Source organism: Crotalus tigris, unplaced genomic scaffold, assembly GCF_016545835.1.
Source record: "Crotalus tigris isolate CLP2741 ecotype Arizona unplaced genomic scaffold, ASM1654583v1 scf7180000019944.6993514239:2294586, whole genome shotgun sequence".
Taxonomy (NCBI): Eukaryota; Metazoa; Chordata; class Lepidosauria; order Squamata; family Viperidae; genus Crotalus; species Crotalus tigris.
This window is the reverse complement of record NW_024097783.1, coordinates 200,629-216,070: the sequence shown is the minus strand read 5'-3', so window position 1 is coordinate 216,070 and position 15,442 is coordinate 200,629. Positions and strand designations below refer to the sequence as shown.

The following is a 15,442-nucleotide window of genomic DNA, read 5'->3' as shown; positions in this document are numbered from 1 at the left end:
TGTAAATATATATATACATTGCTTATTGGTGTACACCGCTTAGAGAGTGCTTGCACTTAAAGCAGTATATAAGTCTCATAAATAAATAAATAAACTTAAGTAATATTTTGTCCTATTTTTCCCCTCTTTTTTTAGGTGCCTTAGCTGGACCAAAAGTTGATCCACATGTGAAAGCAGTTTGGGGAAAAAATGTTACTTTGAAGTGCGTAATTGATATCAACGAAACATTAATACAAATTACATGGCAAAAGATACATGGGAAAACTGCTCAGAACATTGCTGTTCATCATCCTGATTATGGATTTTCTGTTCAAGGAGAATATGAAGGAAGAGTATTATTGAAAAACACTTCACTAACTGACGCATCTATCATCTTAATTAATGTTACCTTTTCTGATTCTGGTGAATATGTATGCAAAGCAGCTACATTCCCTCTAGGAAATTCCCAATCATCAACAATTGTAGCTGTATTGGGTAAGTCTTTTTTATTTTATAAATGTTTTATCCAAAATGTTTGAAAGCCAAAATTAAAATTGATAACCTTACCATGAATCAATAATATTTATTTGATCAAGGATTAGCAAAATTTAAAACAAAACACTACCATGAACAATATCCCAAACTTATTATATATATATATTTGAATTCCATATAATAGAGATCCAATGGAGATACCATACCCTCTTGAAGGAAGGTATAGAGCAATTATCACAGATCCAGATATCTCCCTTCCAAAGCAGATATTCAGGGACATTTGGAAATAATTACTTCAGCAGGAGTATTCAGTTCATCACACAATTTGGATCTTTTAGTGAATGAGCAGAATGATTAATATGTATCGTATCTAGAGAAGGAAGTTTCTGATTTATTTTTTCATTTAAGAGAACTGCCAACAGATAACACATTTGAAAACAATGAAAATGTGGCAAGGGGTCCCCCTTTGGGTGGATGTGACTATAATTTTTCAACCTTCTAAGGTTTTTTGAAGAGGAAATAGAATATATGGAATAATTTTTTAATCCATATTTCAAATATCAATATACTTCTTCCTCTAGGAAATATACCATATGTGAATTGGTTTGTTCATGAAGGTATGTTTTTCTGTAATAAATTAGTGTTTTTGCTGTGTCTGCCTCGATGCTAAAGCTGTGGGGCATAGTGAGGACAGAACTAGATCTGTGAACTCCTAGATCAAGTCAGTAAAAGAAAATAAAAGCTCTGGAGGGTGCGGAAATCCTAAATTGTTGTTTTGTTTTTTGCCTTTTGGATAAAGAAATGTACAGGTAGTCTTTGTTCAGCGACTGCCTCATACAGTGACCATTCATAGTTACTAAGGTGATGAAAAACTGTTTGACCAGTCCTTATGCTTGTGACTTCCAGAACCTGGAAAGCTGAAGTAAGATCATAAGTACAGCTGTGATTTTACTTAGTGACTACTTCACTTAATGATTGAAATGCAGCCCCAATTGTTGTTAAATGAGGACTACCTGTATTCTCCTCACTTTAGCTGAGATTTGTAAATTATAGTGTCAAGCATCAAAGCAAACAAGCAGAAAAAAACCTCTAGGTTTCCAGTATTCTTCAATAAGGTAGCTGGAATTGTCTTCCTCAAATAGTTTGAAAGACGATTTGAAATAGTTCTGGATCATTTTAATTGAAAATTCCATAAAGCGGAGACATAATAATTATGTCTCTAAGTTAAAAAAAAGATATTTGAAATTGGCTTGAAATTAGTTATGTGGTAATCAAAATTTCAATTAAGGGCAGGGTTAAGGTTAGGTAGAAGTACAAATTCTGAAGAAAAAACAACAACCTTTATTCTATTTATCAAGTCTGATAATACATCAGGTGCTGTGTTTTCACTCTAGTTTTATATTTTTTAAGAGGTAGTGTCTTTTTTTCTCATGTAAATATTTTGTTATATTTATATGTAGCATTTCTATTAAGTAAAATATATGTGACTGTCTAATAATATATATATATATCTTTGTTAATAATATCCTTCCAAAAAGGTGGCTGTATTGGTGTAGAGAGTAAAAAATGCAGAGATTATTGACAGAGATCTGTAGGAACTATTACTTAAGACAATAGGTCTGAAACTTTTTTTTTAATCCAGTGAAATAAATTTGGAAACAGCTTAAGCAGATGCCTGTCTTAATTCGCTGGGATATAAGAAGGAAGGGAAGGATAGCACAATCATTCTTGCAAGATTCTGCTATCATAGCCAATCTCGATAAAAGTAATTTTAGCCTTCATGTGGAATTGATTTTTCTAGTCTGCCTAGTGGTGGTCACATGATTATCTTGTGGTAACTTTCAAGAGGTAAACTTTTATTTTTAATTAGCTTCCATGAATTATAGTCTACTATGTAGACTATGTAAGTACCGTATTTTCCGGCACATAAGATGATTGGGCGTATAAGATGACCCCCAACTTTTGAGAAGATTTTCATGGTTTAGCAAGTCATCTTATACGCTGTAAAATACGGGTAATATAACTTTCTAATAAAAGTAATGCAAGTCCTAAACACATTAGCATTTCATTATATTTCATCGCTTGTTCCTGATCTGCTGAAAACAAATGTAGCTGGGTAACATCTCATAATAAGATGGGGGTGCACTTGTGAAGCTTTGCAGTATATGAGGGACTGCCTCACCCCAATGGGACTAGCTGGCCCCTCTCGTTCCAGTGGAAGCAGCCTAATTTGGATCCCACTGGCCAAAGAATTTCTGTTGCTGGGCTCCAGGAGAAGATTTCTGCTGTGCCCCCCCCCCCGAATATTCTACCATCAGAGATGAGATTTCCCCCCCTCAAACAGACACAAGAACACAATCCTGGCCTTCTGGCAGAGCCAGAAGTTCCAGTTGATGGTGAAGCCAAAGTTGGGCTGGGGCCCCTGGTGCTCAATGCCCTGCAGCAGGGATGGTCCGATGGGATTGTCAGAGGCCGAGACTGCCGTTTTGTAGAGGCCGCTGAACACCCCCGTGTTACCGACACTATTGATCTCCATGGTGGAGTTAAGGTCATTCTTCCAAGTGCTGATCAGGGAGGACTAAAGGATAGCGGGAGGAGGAAAGCGGGTCGCGGTGCTAGCCAAGCCCAGCTGCCCAACAGGTAGAGACTTTGGATCCATTTTCTCCAAATGGATCTGAAAACACCCTCTACTCCCACTTGCCCAACCCCCAAGGCTGCCCACGCCAGGTGGGGCTGGCAAAGGCGGCGCATCCTAAAGTCCGTCGATTGAGGTGCCTGCCAGACCGCTTCTGGGACGACACCCCGCGGGAGGATCGCTCTGTCATCTACGCAGCAAGAGCACCAGCCACGGTGGCAGGTTGCCAAAGAAGCGGCTGAGCATAGAGGAGGAAACACTGAGTGTCCGTCCGTCGGGGTCCCAGGGCTTCTGGCGCTCAGCACGATGGCACTGGGTACGGTCAACCCCAGGAAGCGACACCCTATGCGCAGCCGCCGGCTCCCACCAGCTGCTCCTGCCACCCACCCAAGCAGAGGCTGGTGGTGTTGGGGTTTCCCCAGGGGAGGAAAAGCCCCGCTCGCACCGCCTCCCTCCACCGCCCTAGACTGGGAGGGGAAGGATCCCCGCTGGAGGGGCAGATGCTTCTGCGAAATCGCTGGCCTTCTGTGAGTGCTGAGCAGCACTTCGGCAGCAAAGGGGTGGGGGCACTTCTCGGGAAGCCCCCACCGCTGACCCAACATGGGCATTCTTACTCAGCTAGCTCTCCGCCAGCACTCTTCTCCCACCATTGGTCCGCCAACGCTCCAAACTCATCCCTTCCTCCCGGCTGTTTCTCGGAGGAACACTTTTCTAGGGCTATTTGGCTGCGTGGGACACTTAAACTCTCATCCGGACAGCCAATCCCCGTGCCAAGGTGTGAGGAGCATGGGGTGCAGGATACGGGGGAGCTTGCTTTGATGTACCATATTTTCTGGCATATAAGACAACTGGGCGTATAAGACGACCCCCAACTTTTGGGAAGATTTTCATGGTTTAGAAAGTCGCCCGAAAATACCTATACGGATAAAATATTCATGTTGTGTGACTGAAGTTTGTATAATACATTTAACATAATGCCTCATCGTGCACTTCTAAGTGGCTGTTGAATAAGATTTCTGTATATGTAATTACCATATGAGGAAAGGGTGGGGTTTTTTTCTGCCACTTTTTATTGAAATGCTAAGATGCATTCTGGTTCCCTCTCATTGAATTAAAACTCATATTTATGTTAAATTTTACTGTTTCTCTGATGTTATCTTTATTTCTATTAAATATTTTAATTAATATTAATTGTATGACATTTGTTATTGCTTGAATATCATTTGGAAGTTATTGCATTGTTTTTCATTGAAATTACAGCATTGGAATGATAAAATTACTGTTGATTATCAGCAATGAAATGTTGATATTTATTTTCTATTAATGTTTGTAATTTAGTTCTTTTTTTGACAATGGAACAAGAAAACCTTTTTTACTTCAGTCAACAAGCCTCTTGATAGAATAAACACTGAACTGTATTAACTTTGGCAATCCTCCAACAGCATCAGTCCCAATAGGCAGACCAGACATTAAGCTTCAGCAGTTAGCCAAAAGCTTGTGTTCCAGTTGTGACAATCTTCAGCAGTTAACAACCCTTCAAGGGTCAGAATTGTCTCAGGCCAAGGAAGCATTCAAGCCTTTCAGGCCATAGCAATGTTATATGAGTCAGTTTTCTTGCTGTCTTTCACAAGAATAGAAGCAGTAAAACTGAGGAGTAGCAGATGTAACAGTATGTAAAAGGAATGTATAACAGAGAAGACAGAGGAAAGTCTTAACGTAATGGTAGTCCAAGACCGAGGTAACGGAAGAGGCTCTGACTAAGTTCAGTCTACTGAGAGAGCATGGAAACTTCAGCCCTATCTCTCCATGAGCAAAGTAGTCTCTAGCACGGAGTTGTACAGAATATTAAATCAGCTCATAGGACAAGCAGGACCATATGGGAAACAGTGATCTTTACTTTTAGAAGTTCATTGAGCAAAACCTGGACAAGAAGATTTGAGATTGCCCTCGAGTGTTCCATATAGTTGCTTCATTGGAGGAGACTACAAGACAATGGCCTTTGACAGATTTAGAGCCCTGAGAGACAAGGGAACAGTCATCTAGGTGAAACATCGGTCAGCACCTATAAAAGGATATTGGATTCATATACTTTCTGTTCTAATCAGTTTTGGTTGTTAACTGCTTCTAAGCTGCTAGGAACCTTTGGATCAACAGGGTTTTTATAGCATCGGGTGAGATTATTTTATTCATTAAATTTATATGCTTCTTATCTCACAGTTGAACAACTTGACTGTCAAGTTTCCTTTAAACTTAAGGAAAATAGTTTTAAATACAAGTTTAGGGACATATAAATTTATTTTATAGTAAATAGGGCAGAATAGTAACGATAAATAGTAACATTAATACTAAAAGGGTGTTTAAAAGTTTGATTTTGGAGTGTTACAAATGTGTAGATGATTTAAAGTAAAATTTTGGAATTAATCATAAAAATCCTTCCCATAGAAAAATGATTTTGTTTTGAATTCTCTTTAAAATGATAGGATGAAACTTTGAAGATTGGACCACAGAGGGAACTAGAAGGAACTAAAGATCGCAATTAAAGGAAATAAGCATTTAATTTTTTCTATATTGGATTTACAAAAAAGGCTTGTTAAAACTTTGAAGAATTTTGTGAGGAGGGACAAAAATATGAAAAGAAATCGTTCTAGGACATTACTTGACGGGATTAAAGATCAAGATTGTTAAATGAAAAAGAATATAAACTTGGTCTATTTGATCAAAATAGATATGCTTTTATCGCTGGTAACCCTTAATGAAATTTTGCTGAACAGGACTGAAACAGCAAAGCTTTAAGAATTTTTCAAATAATAACAAATAAAAATATTAAAATTAATTCATAGGTAATAACAATAAAAATTTAAGTACATTTATTTTCAAATACTTCTCGGATATATATTTCTAAACACAAGTGATGACAGAAAGGATGGCTGCTCTCCTGATGCACAGTTACGCTTCTTTCAGGATTCATTTCATTCCTTGGAGTACTAATTGTACATTTGCTGGGGCAAAAGCCCAATGTCTTTGCTGACCAAAGAAATATCACTGCAAATAAATGAGCATTAAACAGTCTCTGATTTGAGAGTGTCAACTGTGCAAAGGCATCAGGCGAAAGCTAATGCTGCTAAACCCAGTGGATTTGATCCCAGATATGTCATCTTTGACTTCCTTGATTGTTTTAAGAACTGGTTTCCAGATAGTGAAAAGCAAACTACCTGATATCATCTCTAGTATCAAATCAAGGAGCAATTATTTCTCCTGCCCAAATGAATAGCTTCTAGACCTCTATATAGAATGGGCAGAAGAAAAGTAAGTTCTGCAAAATAAACAGAACTGGTATTTGCTACACTGTAGTTACTATAATTCTTTCATAATGGCTTTTTAACATTTCTGCCAGAAATCTGCAAGTTCTTATATTCTTGTTATATATTTGTTCGAATCTAGCTTTCTAATAAAAAAGCTTGAAAAATATAAAGATTCCTCTTTAATCAGCACAATGAAAGCTGAGATTCTTGAGCATGTGATAATCTTTCACTCCCTGTCATCTCTGTTCCCTTGTGCCTGTTTGGGTATGTTTTCACATGAGCATGTTGAAAGATGTAAAAGTAGGCTCAAGTAAACAGAAGAGAGAGAAATGTCAAAGACCTAGTCCAGTTGCCATGGTTCTACCATGATTGTTGGCTATACTTTTAGCAGAGCTGTCTCCATTTTGCCATTCCCCCCCCCCCCCCGAAATGACTGGTCAGTTCACATTCAAGTTTCTTAATCACCAACAATTTGGTCAAAGATGTTTTGGGGACATTAGCCTGCTGTAATATTTTCATTATCCTGTCCGTCTGTATGAAATGTGTAATGAAAATTAACACTGAAATAATTCTTTAAAAGAACATTAATTTTGATACAATATTCACTTTACTAATGTTAATCTTACTTTAAAGAATTAATGGAAGTTAATGACCATTAAGTTAAATTTCACTGAAATTATATCAATACGTTTGGGTCTACTTAACTCAGTGTTTTGTGATAAACGCCTGAAGAGAAGTGAATCCAAGAATTTTATAGAATATATAGAAATTATAAATTCTAATCTCCTACAGTAATATACAGAAAGAATGGCATTTACAGATTTATTCCAAATAGTAGTATATTTTACAGAATATAAACAATATTGTTGTATTTCAACAAGTTTAATTATATAATTGCCAAGGATAGCCAAGATATTACTGGCGTATAAAAGCAATTTATATTTAAGTCAAATGCCACCATGCATCTTTATCACCTTCTAACAGGAGAAGTCAAGAATAAAATTAAAGAATAAAGTAGATAAGGACAAGCCTTGTCAGATTTCACAATGTAATTTGAAGGATTGAGAGTCAAATCTATTGATGATAGATAAATAGTCACATGATGAAGATATCAGATTATAATCTAATGAACAAAAGATGAGAGAAATCCAAATCTATTGATGATAGATAAATAGCCACATGATGAAGATATCAGATTATAATCTAGTGAACAAAAGATGAGAGAAATCCATCATTAATTCAATCTGCCTCATATCAGAATATTGTAAGACATTATCTATTTTTTATAAATTCAGAGGGAGATGGGTCTATTTTGAATGGTATAGCTTTCCATAGTCACGTGACTAATGTTAATATTTTGCCCATCCACTTCTTATAAGATGGTTCACTTCTGTAGTACAGAAACTACAGTCAAAGGAGAATGTTATGAAGCTGGAAATTGTTCCACATGTTCTATTTTAAAACGTTTTTAAGGTATTTAATGTATTTGATTTTTTTTGTATTTTTTTCTGTAGTTGAACCAACTGTGAGCTTAACAAAGGGACCAAATCCGTTAATAGATGGTGCCAATCAGACGGTTGCAGCCATTTGTACTGCAGCTACTGGAAAACCAGCTGCAGAGGTTGTCTGGGAAGGTGGTCTTGGTGAAATGGAATCCACTTCAGCTTCATATCCAAATGAAACAGTCACAGTGGAGAGCCAATACAAACTTATTCCTACCCGCTTTGCTAGAGGAAGACGAATAGCTTGTATTGTGAGACACCCAGCCTTAGAAAAGGAGATAAGAATGCTTTATGTGCTTGATATTCAATGTAAGTAATAAAATATTGGTGGGCATATCTTTTTTTCAGTATGAACACCTATATTTTTGGGATAGACTTGGACGTGGGTCATGTTTTACAAGTGGGTGTGAGAAAAGCATTCCTATTTTTTCTTAGTTTAGGGTAATATAACACACAAACTCCAATCTGTTCTTTTATACATTTCATGGATCAGAATGATGATGACCATTCTTCTGATTTTCAACAATTGTAGTTCAGAGAGGGCTTCAAGCACTGTAAAATGGAGGTTTGTATTTTAGGGCCTCACTTTCCCAACCCTGCTTGTCACTTTTCTTTCTGTAAAATTATTTCAAGTTATGAATGTTAGCATAATCTTACATAAAATCAGCTTCAAATGGATCTGAAAGGTATTGAAGCATTATTATTATTATTTGACGCTTTTTAATCACTGTTGACACCTGACAACTACCTGGACAAGTTCCTGCAGTTTTCTTGCCAAGATTTTGGAAGTGATTTGCCACTGCCTACTTCTTAGGGCTAAGAGAGAATAACTGGCCCAAAGTCACTGAGCTGGCTTTGTACCTAAGTAACCCAGTAACCACTACACCAAACTGGGTCTTTAAAACATAAACATTAAGTTATATAAAAATTGAGCTAATTTTTTTAATATGTATTTTATTATGGGCATGTAAATACAGTAATAATAGGGGCTGTGACTAATTTGCCATTCTTTCATTTGGAATTGTCTGCTTTGATGTTCTTAAACATGTTTAATGTGCTTTTGAGTATATATTTTGTTTAATGCCTTATGAATTAATTTGCAAATCAACATACAGCTGTCCTTTTAATTTCCTAATTATCCAGATTTTGAGATGCAATATTCAGGCCAAACATACTAAAATCTTAAAAGTGTTCAGTTAATGAAATTGATTCAGAATGTTTACTTAGATAAGTTAAATTGGGTTTGAAAGTAACAATATGGAACATATATTATGAATAAACACATAAAACTGTTTAGCATATACTGAAGATAATTTGTCTACGACAATTATTTCTGCTGATATTGGACCTTGCGTTGTAAAAATTAAATTTAAATAAGTTATCAATCAATTTCTTATTTTCATTTATAGAGAAAAAAATCAGACTAATTTTGAGTCTATTTCTAATATATCCATAAAACACAACACAATAAAAAAAATCACTACCTGGTCCTTTTATCATAGGTGTTGATAAAAACATGATCAACTTTATCAGACTTGCTATGAAAAAAAAATCTACTTTTAATTCTGTTATCACATTTTAAAAGTTATGAATTGTTAAGAACCAACTTACATGTTTTTATCTTAAAAGTATTGATATAGATAGTTTGATTTAAGGAGTTAAGAGATAAAAGATTATTTGGTAGCCTTTGAAATTATAAAATGAAGTGTTCTTCATTAAAATTGCCTTTTCTTTATATTTTACTCTGCACTTATTTTAAGTATTTCCATAATGGGTTATGCAAACGCTTATAATTATGTATGTTTATAGATTCTCCTGAGGTTACAGTAACTGGATATGATGGAAACTGGTATATTGGAAGAGAGAATGTTTTGCTCAGGTGTAATGCTGATGCAAATCCACTACCAATGGAGTTTACATGGAGTCGGTAAGTCATTCTCAAAATAAATTAAATTTAGCTAAATTAGATCAATTTATAATAGTTTATAATACTATATTCATATCAATATATATTGTACAGGTAATCCCCAAATTACAGTTAATTTAGTGACTGTTCGAAGTTACAACATCACTGAAAAAAAGTGAGTTACAACTATTTTTCAACTGTTGCAGCATCCCCGTGGTCATGTGATCAAAATTTGGATGCTTGGCAACTGGTTCATATTTATGACGGTTGCAGTATCCTGGGATCATGTGATCATCTTTTGTGATCTTCTGTCATCTGGAAAACCAGATTCACAACAACTGTATTATTAACAACTGCAGTGATTCACTTAATACAGTGGTTCTCAACCTTTTTAATGCCGCGACCCCCAACCGGTCGTAAGTCGAGGACTACTCAACCGGTTGTAAGTCAAGGACTACTCAACTGGTGCAGCACTGTTTGCAGAATGGGACTTTTGGCAGGCTCAGCAGGGCAGAGACAGCCTGGACAATTCCTATTGGCTTTTGAAAGCCAATAGAATTAGACTCTATTCAAGAGAGTCTATTCTATTGGCTTTCAAAAGCCAATAGAATAAAAGGGAGTAGCACAGCTAAGGAAAAGGGGGAAAAAATGGCAGACTGCGTTGTTTGGCGACCCCCGTGAAATGGTCGTTCGACCCCAAATGGGGTCCCGACCCACAGGTTGAGAACCACTGACTTAATAGCTATGGCAAGAAAAGTTGTGAAATAGAGCAAAATTTACTTAACAGCTGTCTCACTTAACAACATAAAGTTTAGGCTCAATTGTGGTCATAAGTTGAGGAATACCTGTATTTCTAATGTATTATATATTGTACGCAAATACAGCAAAATATTTTGAATCTTCCAAAAATACTTAATTGGAAATAAAACTGTAGATTAAAAGGCTTTTTATTTCTGAGCCAGCAAATCAAACATGACAAATAACAGTGTTGAAATGCTGCACTAATTTTCAACGAAGTTGACATAATTACATTTCCTATAAAACCTATATTTTTTGGCAACATCAGTACTAAAACCCGCTTTGTATCTTCTGGTTGCCATTTTCAAAATAATGACTGTGGCACTTTCGAACATTCAAATGGTGGCTTTTAGCTTGTTATCAGTTAGCCAAAGCAGCTCCATAGGTCCATTCAAACCTGGCTTAAGCATCTTTGATATATTATGTTCTATATACAGAAACTAGCCAGGGAATAGCTCTATCTATCTGTCTATCTATATCTATCTATCTATCTATCTATCTATCTATCTATCTATCTATCTATCTATCTATTTATCATCTATCTGAAAAATTAAGAACTATAAAAGCAGAATTAATTAAGAAACAAAAATAATAGATGGAAGAAAGTTAATTTATATCAGAGCCACCTCACAAGTTTGCCTATCCCCTGGAGTCACCAGCTTTGTTGCATAACAGGTCTTGAGGGAGATTCTATAATTGGGCACCACAACAGAAAAGGTCTGCCATTGAGGTAACACATTGCGAGCACAGCTCCTGGGTCAAGGAATGGGTGCAACTGGCACAGAATTGTGCAAAAGCCCACCTAACCATGACTGCCCCTTGCTCTATGTCAGATTTCTATGAAAGACTTGCTAGCATGGTTTCTTCTTTTTTCAATATTTGTTATATGTTTTCCTATCATTTAGATAATATATGTATATGCATATACATGCATACCAATACAGTATATGCTAAGGAACAGATTTCAGAATATGAATGCTGTAAATAACTAACTATAAAGATGCTTCTTAAAATATGTAGTTTGATTTCCATTAACAAGGTTTTATACATTATGTTTTTGTATAATTTTTGGTGTTCCCTTTTGGGTACCCATCATATACTCTAGATAACACTTCTGGAAGTGATTAGGCATCTTTGTGAATAGCACTTGCTTGTCCTATATTATTTCATGACAAACTAATGATTCTGTTGAATTATTTTGTTAGTAACATAACATTCAATGGTTACAATCATTGGTTTCATGAAAGTGAATATATTTCTGTTCTGGAAAATGAGAACAATCAATATTCCAAATGAAATATTTGCAAAATGCTCATATTGCTCTAAATATTTTACAATTCAGGCTGGATGGACATTGGCCTGAGGGATTACAGCCTTCCAACAATACTTTACATTTCAACAGTCCTTTGTCTTACAATTATACTGGAACTTACATTTGTAAAGTGACCAATTCACTTGGTCAAAAAAGTGATCAAAAGACTATTTACATATTAGGTAAGTTTCCCCCCTCCCCTTTGGTTATTTTCCCCCCTTTTTACATTTTATTTTTTTCTTAAATGTTCTATCAGTATTGTCTAATATAGTTGATTTTTAAAAACATTTTTCAAGATATGGATCCTACTCCATAATTTACTTATCTGCCTAAGATCTGGGTTTTTTCACCTAGCCCTTCCAGTTGAAAGACAAAAACAAATTTCTTTTCAGATCTTTTATTTTAAATATGTTTAATGTTTTGTCCTGTATTTTATGTTTGATATTCTTCACTATATTGCAATTATTTTTTTGTTTATTTAAAATGTTTTATAGGAAGTAGATAAACAATGCAAGTAAACAAATGATACATTGTATCAAAGATAATTATTTAAATTTTTATATATTGGCCTAAAAAACAAAACTACTAAATTATTTATACATTAAATTGAATTAAATGCCAGGAACTCTGTTCTACTTGCATGATTTCTGATTTACTTCAACAAAAAAATGTGATAAAAAGATATGTACCGTGGGGCAAAAAAGTATTTAGTCAGCCACCAATTGTGCAAGTTCTCCCACTTAAAAAGATGAGAGAAGCCTGTAATTGTCATCATAGGTAGACTTCAACTATGAGAGACAAAATGAGAAAACAAATCCAAACAATCACATTGTCTGATATGGAAAGAATTTATTTGCAAATTATGCAAATTATTTATTATAAAAAATAAGTATGTGGTCAATATCAAAAGTTCATCTCAATACTTTGTTATATATCCTTTGTTGGCAATGACAGAGGTCAAACATTCTCTTTAAGTCTTCACAAGGTTGGCACATACTGTTGCTGGTATGTTGGCCCATTCCTCCATGCAGATCTCCTCTAGAGCAGTGATGTTTTGGGGCTGTCGCTGGGCAACACGGACTTTCAACTCCCTCCAAAGGTTTTCTATGGGGTTGAGATCTGGAGACTGGCTAGGCCACTCCAGGACCTTGAAATGCTTCTTACGAAGCCACTCCTTCGTTGCCCGGGCGGTGTGTTTGGGATCATTGTCATGCTGAAAGACCCAGCCACATTTCATCTTCAATTCCCTTGCTGATGGAAGGAGGTTTGCACTCAAAATCTCACGATACATGGCCCCATTCATTCTTTCCTGTACACGGATCAGTTGTCCTGGTCGCATTGAAGAGAAATAGCCCCAAAGCATGATGTTGCCACCCCCATGCTTCACAGTAGGTATGGTGTTCTTTGGATGCAACTCAGCATTCTCTCTCCTCCAAACATGACGAGTTGTGTTTCTACCAAACAGTTCTACTTTGGTTTCATCTGACCATATGACATTCTCCCAATCCTCTTCTGGATCATCCAAATGCTCCCTAGCAAACTTCAGACGGGCCCGGACATGTACTGGCTTAAGCAGGGGGACACATCTGGCACTGCAGGATCTGAGTCCCTGGCGGCGTAGTGTGTTACTGATGGTTGCCTTCGTTACGTTGGTTCCAGCTCTCTGCAGATCATTCACTAGGTCCCTCCGTGTGGTTCTGGGATTTTTGCTCACCGTTCTTGTGATCATGTTGACCCCACGGGGTGAGATCTTGCATGGAGCCCCAGATCGAGGGAGATTATCAGTGGTCTTGTATGTCTTCCATTTTCTAATTATTGCTCCCACAGTTGATTTCTTCACACCAAGCTGCTTGTCTCTTGCAGATTCAGTCTTCCCAGCCTGGTGCAGGTCTGCAATTTTGTTTTTGGTGTCCTTCGACAGCTCTTTGGTCTTCACCGTAGTGGAGTTTGGAGTGTGACTGTTTGAGGTTGTGGACAGGTGTCTTTTATACTGATAGCAAGTTCAAACAGGTGCCATTAATATAGGTAATGAGTGGAAGACAGAGGAGCCTCTTAAAGAAGAAGTTACAGGTCTGTGAGAGCCAGAAATCTTGCTTGTTTGTAGGTGACCATATACTTATTTTCTACCATAATTTGCAAATAAATTCTTTCCAAATCAGACAATGTTATTGTCTGTATTTGTTTTCTCATTTTGTCTCTCATAGTTGAGGTCTACCTGTGATGACAATTACAGGCCTCTCTCATCTTTTTAAGTGGGAGAACTTGTACAATTGGTGGCTGACTAAATACGTTTTTTGCCCCACTGTGTATCTCTACACAACATTGACGGTTTAATTATCGTTACAGTACCGGTACAAGAAGCAGATCGCAAATGGTGTATATACTCTGAATAGAAAGCTAGTGTAGCATAAAGTTACTTGAAATATGAAATGAGAAAGATTAGTACCAAGAGTTTATTCTGTCTTTACTTCAATTGCTAACAAGCCAGTCAGTTTCACTTTCAGCTCCACTACTTAAGTAAATATAGGAATAATTGAGTGTGGAAAATGAGCATGAACATGAAATGAGTCATTTCAAATATTATGGAAGCATTCCAGGTTCAAACTGATTTATTCTATGCTCAAAACAATATTTGGATGGCCTTTACACTAAAAAGAGGACTTTCAACTTCCAAACATGCAGAATTTTGCACATATAAAAATAAAATATTTTACGTATTTGAAGGGATATACAGTTCATCTGTTTTACTGAGTTGTGAAAATATGACATGATACTTACCTGTGCTAAATCTTCAAGTTAATAATTTATTTTAGATTCCAGACAAGATATATGTCTCATGAAAACAGCATGGTCCTTTTCCACCAATTTTCCGCCTATCTAGAAAGTTAAGTGACTGTGCATGAGCTGAAAGTTAGACAAAGAAAAATTATGTGCTGAATTTTCATCCATAAAGTCTGGCTATAATGTAATGTATTGTTCAATGATATCCTTTAAAAATCTTAAACTTTTTTTCTACTAGTTCTTCCTGTTTGTTCAGATCAGCATCTATGTTGTCTATTCTATTCCCCAGTGAGATATAAACAAAACATGAGACCAGAGAAAGAATTATAGACTATTTCAAAATGCAAATAAAATAGTAAGAGTGGATGAGCTTCCCTGGGTTTTATATGTCACCAGACTGAAATAATTTAACATCATTTTCCATTAAATCAAAAAAGAGATCCATTACTGCTAAGCCAGACCTAAAAATATTATGTAATAAATGATGCCATCAAAAACATAATTGGGCTCTAGTCCCACTCTTTACATAGGAATCAAAGAAATCCTTCCCTGTTGCTCTTTTAACAGTATCCCCTCTGCTGGGATGATGAAAATAAGGCTTTCACATCTGTAAGCCAAAAAAATGTTGAAAGCCAGAAGCATCCCTTAATGCGTGATAAAATGATTGAATCAACTTCCATGCATGATAATTTAGGTATTTAAAATATGGACATAATACATTAGTGATACAAG

The 15,442-nt window shown here is 36.1% G+C and overlaps 1 protein-coding gene across 4 annotated transcripts in view; it reads left to right on the top strand.

The window, feature by feature from the left end:
- NECTIN3 (nectin cell adhesion molecule 3) overlaps positions 1-15,442 on the top strand; it is a 64,493-nt gene that overhangs the window by 31,824 nt on the left and 17,227 nt on the right. For all 4 annotated transcript variants that reach the window (XM_039364984.1, XM_039364985.1, XM_039364981.1 and 1 more), the window contains 4 exons: positions 136-474; positions 7,926-8,222; positions 9,723-9,840; positions 11,960-12,111. In XM_039364984.1, the coding sequence (XP_039220918.1) occupies positions 136-474; positions 7,926-8,222; positions 9,723-9,840; positions 11,960-12,111 (906 nt within the window). The remainder of the gene's footprint in view (positions 1-135; positions 475-7,925; positions 8,223-9,722; positions 9,841-11,959; positions 12,112-15,442) is intronic.